Source organism: Xenopus tropicalis, chromosome 8, assembly GCF_000004195.4.
Source record: "Xenopus tropicalis strain Nigerian chromosome 8, UCB_Xtro_10.0, whole genome shotgun sequence".
NCBI lineage: Eukaryota > Metazoa > Chordata > Amphibia > Anura > Pipidae > Xenopus > Xenopus tropicalis.
The window spans coordinates 141,916,122-141,933,471 of NC_030684.2; the positions used below are offsets into that span (position 1 = coordinate 141,916,122).

General features: G+C 52.0%; 1 protein-coding gene across 5 annotated transcripts in view; it reads right to left on the reverse strand.

Annotated features, from left to right (window-relative positions):
• Window positions 1–361: 361 nt before the first annotated feature.
• The window catches only part of arhgef2 (Rho/Rac guanine nucleotide exchange factor 2), a 107,766-nt gene continuing 90,777 nt past the window's right edge, over window positions 362–17,350 (reverse strand). For 3 of the 5 annotated variants that reach the window (XM_031890300.1, XM_031890301.1, XM_031890303.1), the window contains 20 exons: window positions 13,219–13,286; window positions 12,956–13,019; window positions 12,497–12,629; window positions 11,895–12,004; window positions 10,983–11,129; window positions 10,639–10,889; window positions 9,189–9,314; window positions 8,994–9,111; window positions 8,601–8,849; window positions 7,812–7,888; window positions 7,562–7,731; window positions 6,406–6,473; window positions 6,096–6,290; window positions 5,558–5,668; window positions 5,231–5,289; window positions 4,875–4,916; window positions 4,533–4,583; window positions 3,498–3,926; window positions 3,222–3,411; window positions 2,337–2,422 (listed from right to left, as the gene is read on the reverse strand). In XM_031890300.1, the coding sequence (XP_031746160.1) occupies window positions 2,337–2,422; window positions 3,222–3,411; window positions 3,498–3,926; window positions 4,533–4,583; window positions 4,875–4,916; window positions 5,231–5,289; window positions 5,558–5,668; window positions 6,096–6,290; window positions 6,406–6,473; window positions 7,562–7,731; window positions 7,812–7,888; window positions 8,601–8,849; window positions 8,994–9,111; window positions 9,189–9,314; window positions 10,639–10,889; window positions 10,983–11,129; window positions 11,895–12,004; window positions 12,497–12,629; window positions 12,956–13,019; window positions 13,219–13,286 (2,744 nt within the window). 5 annotated transcript variants of the gene reach the window in all.

Genomic DNA, 17,350 nt, shown 5'->3' on the forward strand with positions numbered 1-17,350 from the left:
ACATTTCCTGCAGTAATATTGCTGGCATGCCTGGGGTTAATGTAATGCTCTGAATCCATTTCCCGCAGTTATATTACCGGCATGCCTGGGGTTAATGTAACGCTCTGAATCCATTTCCTGCAGTAATATTACCGGCATGTCAGTAAGGCCCCATATACTTGGCTTTGATTGGTTGGTTACTGGAGAGTACTAATTAATAGATTGGTATTGGATCTTGCACTGTGGGTTCTCTCCTCTCCCGCGATACTATTGGATCTTACACTGTGGGTTCTCCCCTCTCCCGCGATACTATTGGATCGTACACTGCGGGTTCTCTCCCTGAAGCCCAATGGGAAGTCTCGTTACAATGAACACAAGGGAACACAGTATCAATACAGTTTATTGACCAGCAAGCAGGATATAAAGTTCTGTGTGGGTTTGAGGGTTCCAGAACCGACAGAGCAGGACTCACAGACCCGAGTATATACAGTATATACCTATGTACAACCCAATCCCCCCATAGGCTGCCCCTTAGTAGCACCAGGGCCGTGTGATTGGGCGCCCGATACACAAGCCTGTCAGCATCTCTACTGTGTGAGGGTAAGTACATTATACACGGAACCTGCCCCCCCCCCCCCCCCCCATAATGTGCCTCCCCGGGGCAATAAAGCCAGTACCCCCCCCAGTTTGTTTATAATTCTCTGTACTTCAGCTTCCTGGGTTGCTTTCTCATGATAGGCTGGAACCTGGTCACGTGAACTGGGGCTTTGCCATTGTATTGGCCCAGACTCACACTGGCACCTCTTCCCCAGTACCTAGCCATGGGAAAGAGAGCAGCCCAGCAGGGGGAGGTTCCTGTCTTGCCATGGGAAAGAGAGCAGCCCAGAAGGGGGAGGGTCCTGCCTGACCATGGGAAAGAGAGCAGCCCAGGAGCAGGAAGTACAGAGAATCAGAGCTCTGTACCTGGGTAAGTACTGGGGGGAGATTGGATTCACTTACCCAGGGGCAGGTTCCTGCCTGACCATGGGAGAGAGAGCAGCCCAGGAGCAGGAAGTACAGAGAACCCAGAGTTCCGGGTAAGTGGCTCTGCATGCAATGCATGGTGGGTAAATCACTAGTTCTGACAGTTGCTTACAAATAAGATCCTGGCGAATGGAAACAAGGAAATAATAATAATAATATTCAGCCTCGGATGATGTATTTACAGAAGAGCCGCCCGGATTAAACATAAATAAAATAATAAAATGCAGAAATATCGGGGGGGGGGGGCATGATGGGGCAATACCCGGGGGTTAGTGTAACGCAGCCCTGCAAGACCGAACAAGCGTTTTTTCTATGGCAAGGAACTACAACTCCCAAGCATCCTTCATGGTATCCCTTGTAAAGCCACACCTGAGTTTTGCCCTGGGGCCACAGATGAGCACAGAACATTCCTTGTCTGCGTAACTGCCCCCTGGGGGGGGGGGCGGGTTTACCATGTTTCTTCCCCTCCATAGAGTGGGAATGTAACCAGCGACACCTAGTGGCCAAAAACTGCCTGTGCAGAACAACAGCCAACAACATGGCAGCTCCCAGAGTGAAATGCTTGTGTCAGTGTTCCTGATTGGCCAGTAGCCATTTGCCTTAGCAGCTGTGTGAGCGGGATGTTCCGACCTATGGGATTTAATACACCCCCATCTGATTAACCCCACAGAGCCTGGGGCGAATCAGAAAGCTGAAGGTTGGGCTCCACTAATAGAGAAAGGGGGGGGGGCAGCTTTTGGAAATGATAAAAAAGAAAATAACTTAAAAATGTTACTTTTTAATTAAAATGATAAATAAATAAGGGGGAGGGGCATGAGAGAGCGGTTTGGGGGGGGGGAAGGATATGGAGATGCACAAAGCGAAGCCTAAATTTCAACCTTTCCATGGTGGCCAATCGGCAGCCTGTGGGGGCGGGGCCATGGTCCTGCGGTGTATGAGGGGGTTGGAGCCGCCATATTGATTGCAGCGGCCATATAAATTGTAGTGATACTGCGTCTTCGTATACCAAGGTTTGGAAAAAAAAAGTCCGATATTTAATAAAAAGTCCTTTTTTTTGTTGTTTTTTAACCCTCTGTGGGGCAGATCTGCCTGCTCCGGTCGTGTAAGAGTGTGGAAGATTTGGCGAGGGGGGCGGTGCCAAAACGCTGCCCCACAATCCCCCTGGCTGGACCAGTTCGCAGGTGGCGCCCCCTTCGGATGCTGGGAAGTCGCCGCGCGGGTCGGATACAGGGGCGTCACTAGCAAAGGCCTCCCCCCTCCTCTCACTGCTCCCCCGAGGGGCTCTCGTAGAGCAGCGCGTCCGTCCGTCTCGTGTCTGTAGTGGGGCCGTCTCTTTAGCTCTCGGAGGATCCCTGCTCCGCGTCTCTCAGCTCCTGAACGCTCTCTGCCTCTTCTGGAATGTCCTGCATTCTCTGGAATTCTGCGGGGGCAACGGGAAAGGGTTAATAACGTTCAGTAGGGTGTAGAGAGTAATATTGCAATTGGTCTTCATTTTTTATTATTTGTAGTTTTTTTGTCATTTCATTTTCTGTTTACCAGCTCTCCAGTTTGGAGTTTTAGCATCTATCTGGTTGCTAGGGTCCAAATTACCTTAGCAACCAGGGAGTGGCGTGAATGAGAGACTGGTATATGAATAGGGGAGGGACTGAATAGAAAGACAAGGAATAAAAAGTAACAATAACAATAAAACTGGAGCCTCACAGAGCACAATAGGTTTTCTGGTTGCCGGGGTCAGTGACCCCCTTTTGAAAGAAGGCAAATAATTAAAAAACTATAACAAATAAATAACGAAGACCAATTGAAAAGTTGCTTAGAACTGGCCATTCTATAACATAGTAAAAGTTAACTTAAAAGGTATAGTACGCCTTTATTGCATACTAGGCTTCTCACTCCCATAAGCCCTTTGGGGCCCCTTCTGGGATTCCAGTCCATAAGCCAAATGTGCCCCGATCAGGGGTGTAACCCCCCCAGTCGAAGGAGGGCCCAGATCACAGGATCTGCTGTACCTTAGTCTCCCCCCCTACCTTTTATATAGTGGTACGGTCGGGGGCAGGAAGGAGGGACTGGTCACACCGGGCTGTCTCAAAAGATTTTCCTACGGGGGGGCCACCAAGTTAGGCCGATGTCCCACAGGAAGTTTGTTAGTCGGCAGTTACAGAGTCATGGACCAATCAAAGCCCTGTGGGCTTGTCACATGATGCAAAGCCGTCAGAACCCACCTCGTGCGCTGGAGGGAGAAGCTGGGGGCCCCCCGCCCTCCTCCTCCGTCCATTCCGTTTCCGCCATGGCCGGCAGTTTCTCCAGCTCGGTGAGATCGCTGAAGTCATCTTTGAGGTCCGAGTCGTCCTGCAGAGTAATGATGGGGACCGGGCCGTCCAGAACCAGCGGGACCCTCCTCTCCACGTGAACCTGGAGGAGACAAATAACGGGGATTCAGGGTGAGGAAATCCCAATCGCAGGCGGAGATGAGCGCAGGAAGGAGGAGGGATCATTACCGGGGGCGGAGTGAAGGTCTGATACAGGGCGTCCCCCGCGGGCAAGCTCCGCCTACGAGGATCCAACACTTTGTGATTCCTGGCCCCCTCCAGCCCCGCGTCGTTTCTCTCTCTCAGGAGGAGCAGCTGCCTTTTCCCATCCTCCAACTCCCGCTCCATCCTCCCCCGGATCTGCTCGCTCTCCCTCAGCCGGGTCTCCAGTAGCCCCGCCTCCTGCGCCCTGTCGTCGCACTGCCGCTTGCACCGGCGCAGCTCCTCCTGCAACAGAGTGTGTTGGCGCTGCAGCAGAGTCAGCTCCGTCTGTTTGTCTGCGCTCTTGGGTTCTATCAGAATCGGATCGCGGGAGTTGGTCCGGCACAGGCGCTCCTTCTTGTCGCCGACGTCCTGGAGCGGCGCGTCTTGTAGCGTGTCCTGTTGTATGACCATCGCCTGGGGGCCAATCAGCAAGTGGTTATATACATAGGCGAAAACTCCCCTTTAGCCACACTAGGAACCCCCTTCCCCTGGATTTAAGGTGGCCATACACTGTGCGACCCACAGAGGGCGATATTGGGCTAACTACTGGCCCTAGGGCAGGTATATGGGCCACATCAACGACACAATGCCGTCTCCAATCCAATGGGAAAATCAAACCTGCCCAATCGAGATCTGCCCAGTTTTAGGGTAGGCCCATCTTGGGTGCCCATACACAGGCAGATAATCAGCTGAAATCTGCCTGTGTAAGGCCGCCTTTAGTCTAAAGCAGTCAAGGACAGGGTCGGACTGGGGGGTGAAGGGCCCACCGGGGCTCCCACCCCAGGGGCCCTTTAAGGTGCCCGTACCACCCCCCCAACCCCCCTCGCAGGGCCCCCCACCTGACGTCCTCCCCCGAGCGCGTAAATTTAATGCGTCACAGGAGGAACAGTTGGGCAGGGGGAGCACCGGCAAGGGTCAGTGCCCAGTCCGACCCTGATCAAGAACTCCCCCTAGTGGCCGATGCTCCAGCCCACTCCCCACATATATGCATCTATTTATCCATAGGGGTAAAATCCTTACCTGCAGCCCATGTAGAAAGCTGTAGATATTGACAATCCTCTGTAGGGCGTCCTAGGGAGGGGGCGAGAGAAAGGTTTCAGCACAGAGGCAACTGTAATATTAACTGCACAAAGTCAGCTGATCGCCATTCATGCATGGTGAATGTATTCCATGCACTGAGCATCAGGGTCAGACTAACCGGCCTGTAAATCACAATAACAATCCCGCTGTACATTGGGAAGTTTTGTGAAAAATAAAAGTACACAATTCTCATTGCCAAATCCCCCCCCCCCATTTCTAAGCAGGGTCATGTGTGTGTGTGTGTGTGTGTGTGCAAGGGGCAATAGAGAAACTCTGAGTTACCTCACGAGGGCTTTTGTTTTGGAGCTGATTTCCGTTCCGGTCCTAAAACAGACAAAAATTTGATCAATTAGCGGCAGACAAGCTTTAGGGTTGGAGATGTCCTTGCCTATCGCTCCCTATATAGAGGAATCCCAGCAGCCCCCAGTGCTTCATACTGGGCCCCCGATTAGAATTCAGACCCCTCCCCCTTAACCAATGGCGTCGAGCGTCACAATGGTAGTAGCCCACAATTAACTCTACAATTGTCGAGGGAATTTTTGATTGTAAACCAGGTCTCGTAGGTGCCTAGATTGCTAGCTCTGAGGGACCCTCCAATGACAGTAGCCCCCTCGACTGCACTGGGGCAGATTTCTCACCTTTGGATCGTCCTCCTTGGCAACATCGCAGGAGCCATTGACGGCGTTTGTGTCCCCATCTGCAATACAATAACCAGGGATTGGTACATGGGAATTCTATGAACAAACTAGAGGCTATTTATTTGGGCAGTTCCCATAGCAACCAATCAGTTTCCCCCCCACATATCAGCGACAAGAACCAATCAGAACAACTCTGATTGCAGAGTGTTACAGTTCTGTATATACAGCATCATGGACTACGGCATTTTCTGTAATATCTCTGGCTCAGCACTAGGGCGGGAGAGGTGTAAGAGCGCCCCCCGGTGGTGGTGCAACAAGGGTTCTCACATGTGGAATCTCTGGATTGGCTGTTGGAAGTGTCCAATGGGTGGTTCTGTTCCGTCCGTAGAAGAGGCAGTTCGCTGCCAGCCCCAATGATCACGTCTTTCAGTGCTTCCACTATTGATTGGATAAAAAGTGAGAAATTAGGGGCTGCTGATTGGACGGTGGACCCCCCCTGTGTGTTTGCCTTTCCCCCCAGTAAACTCAGTTCCCAAACCATTCCTAGCAACTTTGCAATTGGTCTTCGTTATTCATTTGTTATAGTTTTTATATTATTTGCCTTGTTCGCCTACATCTCTCACACAGGGGTCACCGACCCCGGCAGCCAAAAAAAAAAAAACCTATTTCCCTGCGAGGCTACAATTTTATTTTTGTGACTTTTTATTCCTAATCTTTTCTATTTAGTCCCTCCCCTATTCATATTCCTGTCTCTCGTTCACACCACTGCCTGGTTGCTAAGGTAAACAAGACCCTAGCAACCAGATGGAAAAATGAAGACCAACTGCAAATTGTCTCAGAATATCAATGTCTACACCAGCCCCACCTTCTTTGATGGTGTCGCCGATCAGCTTCTCGCCCCTGTAGGTGTCGGTGGAGTCGGTTCGGAAGAGGCAGCGGGGGGCGCCGATGCCGGGCCCCTGGGAATTCTCCCCCGCCTGGAGCTGCACCACTTTGGAAAAGAGCGTCACCTTCTCCTCCAGGAGCTCCGACACCTCCCGGTCCTTCTGCTGAATCACCTCTGTGGGGGGCACAACGCAAGGTCAGCTGACCCCAATGAAACCCGCGGGGGCTCCCCTGTCTATTGATCAATAAAACTAGATACTCTGGGCCCACCCATCCCTGCGCCCTGGTACCTCTCAGCTTCCGTAGTTTCGCCTCCACTTCTGTCTCGATCAGCGGGAATTCCTCTCGCTTTGGGCACCTGGATCAGACCGGGGATTCAGTACAGGGGGAAAGTTTCATTTTGGAACCAACCCCCCCCCCACTGATTTCCTGCCCCAATACCCACGTTACTATAAGAGACTGGGGGGAAAAGACCCCATTTGGTACCAACAACCTACCCCCCCCCCCCCACTGATTTCCTGCCCCAATACCCACGTTACTATAAGAGACTGGGGGAAAAGTCCCATTTTGGTACCAACAACCTACCCCCCCCCCACTGATTTCCTGCCCCAATACCCACGTTACTATAAGAGACTGGGGGAAAAGACCCATTTTGGTACCAACAACCTACCCCCCCCCCACTGATTTCCTGCCCCAATACCCACGTTACTATAAGAGACTGGGGGGAAAAGACCCATTTTGGTACCAACAACCTACCCCCCCCCCCCCCCACTGATTTCCTGCCCCAATACCCACGTTACTATAAGAGACTGGGGGAAAAGACCCATTTTGGTACCAACAACCTACCCCCCCCCCCCCCCCCCCCACTGATTTCCTGCCCCAATACCCACGTTACTATAAGAGACTGGGGGAAAAGACCCAATTTGGTACCAACAACCTACCCCCCCCCCCCCCCACTGATTTCCTGCCCCAATACCCACGTTACTATAAGAGACTGGGGAAAAAGACCCAATTTGGTACCAACAACCTACCCCCCCCCCCCCCACTGATTTCCTGCCCCAATACCCACGTTACTATAAGAGACTGGGGGAAAAGACCCATTTTGGTACCAACAACCTACCCCCCCCCCCCCACTGATTTCCTGCCCCAATACCCACGTTACTATAAGAGACTGGGGGGAAAAGACCCATTTTGGTACCAACAACCTACCCCCCCCCCCCCCACTGATTTCCTGCCCCAATACCCACGTTACTATAAGAGACTGGGGGAAAAGACCCATTTTGGTACCAACAACCTACCCCCCCCCCCCCCACTGATTTCCTGCCCCAATACCCACGTTACTATAAGAGACTGGGGGAAAAGACCCATTTTGGTACCAACAACCTACCCCCCCCCCCCCCCCCACTGATTTCCTGCCCCAATACCCCCGAGACTATGAAGGCTTACACTTTGACCGACTGCCCGATGTGCTTCATCCACGTGTTGCGCTCCTCGCGGGAGGCGGCGTGTACCTCGTACATCTCGGGGGGCTTGGCGCTGATTAGGAACATGCCCTTCTCCTGGTTGGCAATGTCCCGCACTATCAGGTTCTGCAGGCTGATGACGGGAGATCTATCCTAGAGGATCACAATGAGGACCAATCAGAAGGGTAAAGGCATCACCAGGGGCACAAAGTGACTTCCTGCCCCAAACTTACCAGCGTTGGGAAATAATATTTCTGGTCTTTCTCCTGAAGCAGAATCATGGTGTCTGTCATTAGCAGCATAATCACATCTACGGGGAAAGGAGAGCGGGTTACTGGGGCAGAACTGCTGGAACCGGGGGTGTTACAGGGGGTTCTGCCCCAATAAGGGGTAATTATATCTTAGTTGGGATCAAGTACAGGTACTGTTTTATTATTACAGAGAAAAGGAAATCATTTAACCATGAAATAAACCCAATAGGGCTGTTCTGCCCCCAATAAGGGGTAATTATATCTTAGTTGGGATCAAGTACAGGTACTGTTTTATTATTACAGAGAAAAGGGAATCATTTAACCATTAAATAAACCCAATAGGGCTGTTCTGCCCCCAATAAGGGGTAATTATATCTTAGTTGGGATCAAGTACAAGTACTGTTTTATTATTACAGAGAAAAGGGAATCATTTAACCATTAAATAAACCCAATAGGGCTGTTCTGCCCCCAATAAGGGGTAATTATATCTTAGTTGGGATCAAGTACAGGTACTGTTTTATTATTACAGAGAAAGGGGAATCATTTAACCATTAAATAAACCCAATAGGGCTGTTCTGCCCCCAATAAGGGGTAATTATATCTTAGTTGGGATCAAGTACAGGTACTGTTTTATTATTACAGAGAAAAGGGAATCATTTAACCATTAAATAAACCCAATAGGACTGTTCTGCCCCCAATAAGGGGTAATTATATCTTAGTTGGGATCAAGTACAGGTACTGTTTTATTATTATTTGCCCCGGGGGCATTACCTTTGAAGCGCCCAGCAGCCGTTTTCCACAGTAGCGACCCCTCGTGGATGAGTTTCCGGCGCAGCAGCTCCTCCTTGCTAAAGCTGTGGTCCCCATCTACTAGTGCCACAGACTTGCTGTCTATTCGCTGGTAGATCTCCTGCAAGCGTAAGCTCTTCTCCAGGTTGTGCACGTCTTGGTCAATCGTCGTAATCAGCTCCTTCACCATCCGCAAGGATTCGGCCAGGTCTAGGTACTCCTCCTCATCGCCTGGGGGGGGGGGACACAGAATAACAGCGTCTTAATGAGGCGGCAGTGAGTGGCCAGTTACTTATAATAAATAATGACAACCAATTGAAAAGTTGCATATATATATATTATATGGAAGCAAATCTCTATGTATAAGTGCCGTACCCTTAGAGTTCTGCAGAATGCGGTCAAGGAGCACGGGGTACTTGGTGATGCGCTGGGTGACTAGCAGGATGCATTCCTGGACGCCGTGCCTGCGCAGCAGGGGGGAGCGGGTCATTTTCTGGGGGCACAAGAGCAATAGAGTTAGTTGGTTAATTGGGTAAAATTCTACTCCCGATGAGGAGCAAATGGACTCACCCGTATCATCTGCTGGAACTTCTTATCCCGGGAGAAGAGCTCCTTGTACAGCTTCATGGCCTTATGGTGCTGGCTGGCGAATTCCGTGTAGGCTTTCTTCATCCGCTCGGCATTGGTGCCTGAAAACTGAATCCAACAGTTGTGTTAGCAAGTTGGGCTACTTGGTCCTGGGTGCTCCGGTCGGGCCTGCAACCCTGACCCACACCCACAGCCCCACTATGCCCCTCACCCAGCCCCACAGCCCCACTATGCCCCTCACCCAGCCCCACTACCCGACCCACAGCCCCACTATGCCCCTCACCCAGCCCCACTACCCGACCCACAGCCCCACTATGCCCCTCACCCAACCCCACTACCCGACCCACAGCCCAATTATGCCCCTCACCCAGCCCCACAGCCCCACTATGCCCCTCACCCAGCCCCACTACCCGACCCACAGCCCCACTATGCCCCTCACCCAGCCCCACTACCCGACCCACAGCCCCACTATGCCCCTCACCCAGCCCCACTATGCCCCTCACCCACCCCCACTACCCGACCCACACCCACCCCCACTACCCGACCCACACCCACAGCCCCACTATGCCCCTCACCCAGCCCCACTACCCGACCCACAGCCCCACTATGCCCCTCACCCAACCCCACTACCCGACCCACAGCCCAATTATGCCCCTCACCCAGCCCCACAGCCCCACTATGCCCCTCACCCAGCCCCACAGCCCCACTATGCCCCTCACCCAGCCCCACTACCCGACCCACAGCCCCACTATGCCCCTCACCCAGCCCCACTACCCGACCCACAGCCCCACTATGCCCCTCACCCAACCCCACTACCCGACCCACAGCCCCATTATGCCCCTCACCCAGCCCCACTACCCGACCCACACCCAACCCCACTACCCGACCCACAGCCCCATTATGCCCCTCACCCAGCCCCACTACCCGACCCACAGCCCCACTATGCCCCTCACCCAGCCCCACTACCCGACCCACAGCCCCACTATGCCCCTCACCCAGCCCCACTACCCGACCCACAGCCCCACTATGCCCCTCACCCAGCCCCACTATGCCCCTCACCCAGCCCCACTACCCGACCCACACCCACCCCCACTACCCGACCCACACCCACAGCCCCACTATGCCCCTCACCCAGCCCCACTACCAGATCAAGATATTTGAATAACTTCTGATCTGAATTGGCCAAACCAGCAGGCCATGTTGGGCACCCAGTGACAGACCCCCCTGCAATGTAACCCCCCAGCATTCCCCTGGGTAATGGAATGGGGAGAATCTGCCAGCTGCTTGTGCCTGTATATATATATCCCACAGGTGTCGGCATATCATATCCCCATATGTTCTGATCTAGGATCCCCCCGACAGTTGCACTTACAGATGCCTGGGATTCCCCGGATCGTTCCATACAGCCCGGGGGGGGGGGGGGGGGGGTTACCTGGTTAATGAGGATATCCCCCAGCTTGTTGATGACAAAGTTCTTGTTGCTGTCGGACGCCAGCGAGTCTTTGCGCCTCTCCAGGAGCTGAATGAGGAATCGGATGTGAATGTCGCTCAGTTCGTCCACGCAGGGGAACATCTTATTGACCAGCGCCGGGTCCATCTGCAGATCCTCCAGCATCCCCTTGCGGAATATGTTGGTCATGATCTTCAGGGTGCGCACGTGGTGAACCTCCGTCTGGATCAGCTCTGGGGGGGGGGGGGGGAGACAATAAGTACAGGAAGTGCCCCCCACAATGGCCTCTTAGGGGTTAAGGGACGGGGGGGGGGGGGGGCTCTTACCGTATATCACGTCCTGCCGCTTCATGACATCTTTCTTGTGCTGCTGGAGGTAGTTGTTATCCACAGCCAGGCTCCACGAATCCGCCTCGAATTCCTTCTCCTCGGTGGCGAAGTCGCTCATCAGCTGACTGTACACGACCTCGGCGCCTGAAATGGGGGTTCCGTTAAACTAACAGACTGCAGAAACCTTTCAGGGGGTGATGGGAGATGTAGTTCTGCTCTGGGGTTGAGGGTTGAATGGGGTTATTCACCTTTGAGTTTGATGGAGAGTAATATTCCAAAGCAATTTGCAATTGGTCTTCATTTTCTATTTGTTGTTTGTTTAATAAATTCACTTTTAGTTGGGCAGCTCTCCAGTTTGGAATTTCAGCCGTTATCTGGTCGCTAGGGTTCAAATGACCTTAGCAACCAGGGAGTTGTTTGAAAGAGTGACTGATATACAATTAGGAAAGGGACTAAATAGAAAAATAAGGAATAAAAAGTAACAACAACAATAAAACTGGAGCCTCACAGAGCAATAGGGTTTGGCTGCCGGGGTCAGTTCTCCTGTTGCTAGGGCTCAAAATACCTTAGCAACAAGGGAGCTGTTTGGAAGAGAGGCTGGTATATGAATAGGGGAGGGGCTGAATAGAAAGATAAGGAATAAAAAGTAACAATAAAACTGGAGCCTCACAGAGCAATAGGGTTTGGCTGCCGGGGTCAGTGACCCCCATTTGAAAAGCTGGAAGTTTGAAGAAGAAGGAAAATAATTCAAAAACTATTAATAATAAATAATAAAGACCAATTGAAAGGTTACTTAGAATTGTCCATTCTAGAACATACTAAAAGTTAGTTTAACCACCCCCTTTTTAGATTATGGTTCCTTCCTCCTGTAAAAGCATCCATAGAACATTCCGAGACGCCATATTATACCTTCATCGATGAGCGACTCCACAGAGAGAGTCCGGTTCCGCATATTGAGCGAGTCGGTAGATTGGGAGAGGATCCGGCGGATTCCCAGTGGGCTCTCATCGTTCAGGTTCCTGCGGGAGAGAACACAGGTTAGAAGGAAAGATCGGATTGGTTCAGGCTCCTGCAGGAGAGATCACAGGTTAGAAGGAAAGATCGGATTGGTTCAGGCTCCTGCAGGAGGGAACACAGGTTAGAAGGAAAGATCGGATTGGTTCAGGCTCCTGCAGGAGGGAACACAGGTTAGAAGGAAAGATCGGATTGGTTCAGGCTCCTGCAGGAGGGAACACAGGTTAGAAGGAAAGATCGGATTGGTTCAGGCTCCTGCAGGAGGGAACACAGGTTAGAAGGAAAGATCTGATTGGTTCAGGCTCCTGCAGGAGGGAACACAGGTTAGAAGGAAAGATCTGATTGGTTCAGGCTCCAGCAGGAGGGAACACAGGTTAGAGGGAAAGATGTCATTGATTCAGGCTCCTGCAGGAGGGAGCACAGGTTAGAAGGAAAGATCTGATTGGCCACCCCCTTATAATACCCAGCACAGACAGACATGAAAGGCAGCGGCTCACCCTGCAATGTTGGTGGTGGAGACACTTTTAGACAGAGAAAGAGACGCCCGGCCCCGGCGGGAGCCCAGGATAGAGTGGCGCAGGCTGTCCGAGGGGTAGATGGCCGAATTGGGGCGCTCTCGAAGCGTCGTGGCTGCAGAAGGAAACACAGGAACATAATGAATCTCCAATTCGGCCTCCTGTTTATACACTTCCTATATATATCTATACACACTCAGTGAATATAGATTGTTAGCCTTTGTGCCAAGCGGACAAGAGGCACTCACTCCATGTGACTACAGAAACAGCTCAAATAAATAAATAAATAAAGGCGCAGTTCCCACTAATCCCTGTAGGTGGCAGGGCAGCACCGCAGAGCAGTATAACGTTAACTCCGCGTTGCTTGGATGGGTTGGAGAAGGATCAGAGGGATTAACGCTAATTGCTGCTAACGAGGAGCCTCCATCAACTGTCACTCACTTTTGTTCCTCAGCGAGACGTTCTGCAGGGCAGAATTGTTCTTCAGGAAAGCGGCTTTCTGTTGCTGGGGAGACAGACGGGGCGGGGGGGTGGGGGGTAAATAGATATAAATATTATATAGAAATATCAACCAAGGCCGCAGACTGACCCTAATTCACCCCTGCCCAATGTTAGCTTACTCGCTATAATACATATGCCCCTAAGTGTCCCTTATAAAACATACTGGGGGGAGGGGCTTAGTGGATAAAAGGGGCGGTACTTACTTTCTGTTTGACCTTGGTGCAGCTGGGCAGGGCATCTTTGCAGCGGTTGTGTATGGTAACGTTACAGGCTGCGGGATAAAGAGAGGTCACAGGTTAGTTCTGCACTGCATATTATTCCCATCACTGGGAGCAGCCATGATTGCTCAGAGGAGCCGAGAGCACCCAGCGCCCTCTGGTGGTGAGAAGAATACAAAAAAATAGTTGAAAATAAGCAACCATGTGTTGGGGTGGTCTGGGTTACACATGACCCAGACACGCAAAATCTAGTTGCTATGGTCCCACTTACCTTAGCAACCAGCTACTGGAGATGGAAGAGAGGAACATTTTATATATTAATCTGCTTTATTGGTGCCAGGGATTGATGTCCCATCATGCTCATGGGGGGGGGGGGTAAAAATTTAAACCCAGAGCCCATAGGGGGAGGGACTGTCTATCATTCCCATTAGGGCCCTGTCTATTAGACAGATGCAAGCGCATATGTCTCATTGCTAGGCACATAAACATAGGATACCTGCCTACACATTTTCCTTTGCGAGGGTGACTTTCCCTTTAATGTCTCACCGTGACGTGAGTCAGCCATTGGGTAAATAAGGGGGCGGGGTGTTAGGTTGACAGGGAGTTGTGAGAAAGCCCCAGTTCTATGGGGGGAGGGGAGAAGTCCCTATAGAAGCCAATGAGTTGCCCCCCTTTATTCTATACCGTATGGCCCCTCCCACCCAGGTGTAAGTTTATCTCAGGCCTTCCCGGGCACCGGTGCCAGCGGGAGGACAAATGAGACACACACGAGAGCGCACCAAACAAAAGATTCATTGTGTTGTGTTTGGCAGGCGAGACTCTCATGTCTCCGAGTCACACGTTCTCAGCTGAGGAGAAGCAGTCTCGCCGGCCTCAGAGATACAGGGCAAGGGGGACCCAGACAGAGCCCCGTGAGTTATTACGGGATTAATACACATTGCCCCGTGCCATTGCCCTAATATAGTAGCACAGGCCTGGAAGCTCTCTGCCTCTTAATAGTTACATACAATTAACCAGAATGAGCTTCAACAAGATCAGTCAGGTAATCACATGCCAGTGAGCCTGACACAGGTAGGGGAGAAATCTCATTGTAAAAAAGTACTACACAGATTCACAATGTTATAAACGTATTATTCACAAGAATATAATTTAGGCCTAGGAGGCATCATTCAATTAGTACAGTTTGGGCCTAGGGGGGACTGACCCATAAACACGTCACTGCCATTAGTACAGTTTGGGCCTAGGGGGGACTGACCCATAAACACGTCACTGCCATTAGTACAGTTTGGGCCTAGGGGGGACTGACCCATAAACACGTCGGTACCATTAGTACAGTTTGGGCCTAGGGGGGACTGACCCATAAACACGTCGGTGCCATTAGTACAGTTTGGGCCTAGGGGGGACTGACCCATAAACACGTCACTGCCATTAGTACAGTTTGGGCCTAGGGGGGACTGACCCATAAACACGTCGGTGCCATTAGTACAGTTTGGGCCTAGGAGGGACCGACCCATAAACACGTCACTGCCATTAGTACAGTTTGGGCCTAGGGGGGACCGACCCATAAACACGTCGGTGCCATTAGTACAGTTTGGGCCTAGGAGGGACCGACCCATAAACACGTCACTGCCATTAGTACAGTTTGGGCCTAGGGGGGACTGACCCATAAACACGTCGGTGCCATTAGTACAGTTTGGGCCTAGGGGGGGACTGACCCATAAACACGTCGGTGCCATTAGTACAGTTTGGGCCTAGGGGGGACTGACCCATAAACACGTCGGTGCCATTAGTACAGTTTGGGCCTAGGGGGGACTGACCCATAAACACGTCGGTACCATTAGTACAGTTTGGGCCTAGGGGGGACCGACCCATAAACACGTCGGTGCCATTAGTACAGTTTGGGCCTAGGGGGGACCGACCCATAAACACGTCGGTGCCATTAGTACAGTTTGGGCCTAGGGGGGACTGACCCATAAACACGTCTGTGCCATTAGTACAGTTTGGGCCTAGGGGGGACCGACCCATAAACACGTCGGTGCCATTAGTACAGTTTGGGCCTAGGGGGGACTGACCCATAAACACGTCACTGCCATTAGTACAGTTTGGGCCTAGGGGGGACTGACCCATAAACACGTCGGTACCATTAGTACAGTTTGGCCCTAGGGGGGACTGACCCATAAACACGTCGGTACCATTAGTACAGTTTGGGCCTAGGGGGGACTGACCCATAAACACGTCACTGCCATTAGTACAGTTTGGGCCTAGGGGGGACTGACCCATAAACACGTCGGTGCCATTAGTACAGTTTGGGCCTAGGGGGGACTGACCCATAAACACGTCACTGCCATTAGTACAGTTTGGGCCTAGGGGGGACTGACCCATAAACACATCACTGCCATTAGTACAGTTTGGGCCTAGGGGGGACTGACCCATAAACACGTCGGTGCCATTAGTACAGTTTGGGCCTAGGGGGGACTGACCCATAAACATGTCGGTACCATTAGTACAGTTTGGGCCTAGGGGGGACTGACCCATAAACATGTCACTGCCATTAGTACAGTTTGGGCCTAGGGGGGACTGACCCATAAACACGTCGGTGCCATTAGTACAGTTTGGGCCTAGGGGGGACTGACCCATAAACACGTCGGTGCCATTAGTACAGTTTGGGCCTAGGGGGGACTGACCCATAAACACGTCGGTGCCATTAGTACAGTTTGGGCCTAGGGGGGACTGACCCATAAACACGTCCGGTGCCATTAGTACAGTTTGGGGCCTAGGGGGGGACTGACCCATAAACACGTCAGGTGCCATTAGTACAGTTTGGGCCTAGGGGGGACTGACCCATAAACACGTCGGTGCCATTAGTACAGTTTGGGCCTAGGGGGACTGACCCATAAACACGTCGGTGCCAATTAGTACAGTTTGGGCCTAGGGGGGACTGACCCATAAACACGTCGGTGCCATTAGTACAGTTTTGGGCCTAGGGGGACTGACCCATAAACACGTCAGTACCATTAGTACAGTTTGGGCCTAGGGGGGACTGACCCATAAACACGTCGGTGCCATTAGTACAGTTTGGGCCTAGGGGGGACTACCCATAAACACGTCCGGTTTGCCATTAGTACAGTTTGGGCCTAGGGGGGACTGACCCATAAACACGTCGGTGCCATTAGTACAAGTTTGGGCCTAGGGGGGACTGACCCAATAAACACGTCGGTGCCATAGTACAGTTTTGGGCCTAGGGGGACTGACCCATAAACACGTCGGGCTGCCATTAGTACAGTTTTGGGCCTAGGGGGGGACTGACCATAAACACGTCACTGCCATTAGTACAGTTTGGGCCTAGGGGGGACTGACCCATAAAAACGTCCGGTGCCATTAGTACAGTTTGGGCCTAGGGGGGACTGACCCATAAACACGTCGGTGCCATTAGTTACAGTTTGGGCCCAAGGGGGACTGACCCATAAACCACGTCGGTGCCATTAGCTACAGTTTGTGGCCTAGGGGGGACTTGACCCTAAACACGTCGGTGCCATTAGTAACAGTTTGGGCCTAGGGGGACTGACCCATAAACACGTCACTGCCATTAGTACAGTTTGGGCCTAGGGGGACTGACCCATAAACACGTCACTGCCATTAGTACAGTTTTGGGCCTAGGGGGGACTGACCCATAAACACGTCACTGCCATTAGTACAGTTTGGGCCTAGGGGGGACTGACCCATAAACACGTCGGTGCCATTAGTACAGTTTGGGCCTAGGGGGGACTGACCCATAAACACGTCGGTGCCATTAGTACAGTTTGGGCCTAGGGGGGACTGACCCATAAACACGTCGGTGCCATTAGTACAGTTTGGGCCTAGGGGGGACTGACCCATAAACATGTCACTGCCATTAGTACAGTTTGGGCCTAGGGGGGACTGACCCATAAACACGTCGGTGCCATTAGTACAGTTTGGGCCTAGGGGGACTGACCCATAAACATGTCACTGCCATTAGTACAGTTTGGGCCTAGGGGGACTGACCCATAAACACGTCGGTGCCATTAGTACAGTTTGGGCCTAGGGGGGACTGACCCATAAACACGTCGGTGCCATTAGTACAGTTTGGGCCTAGGGG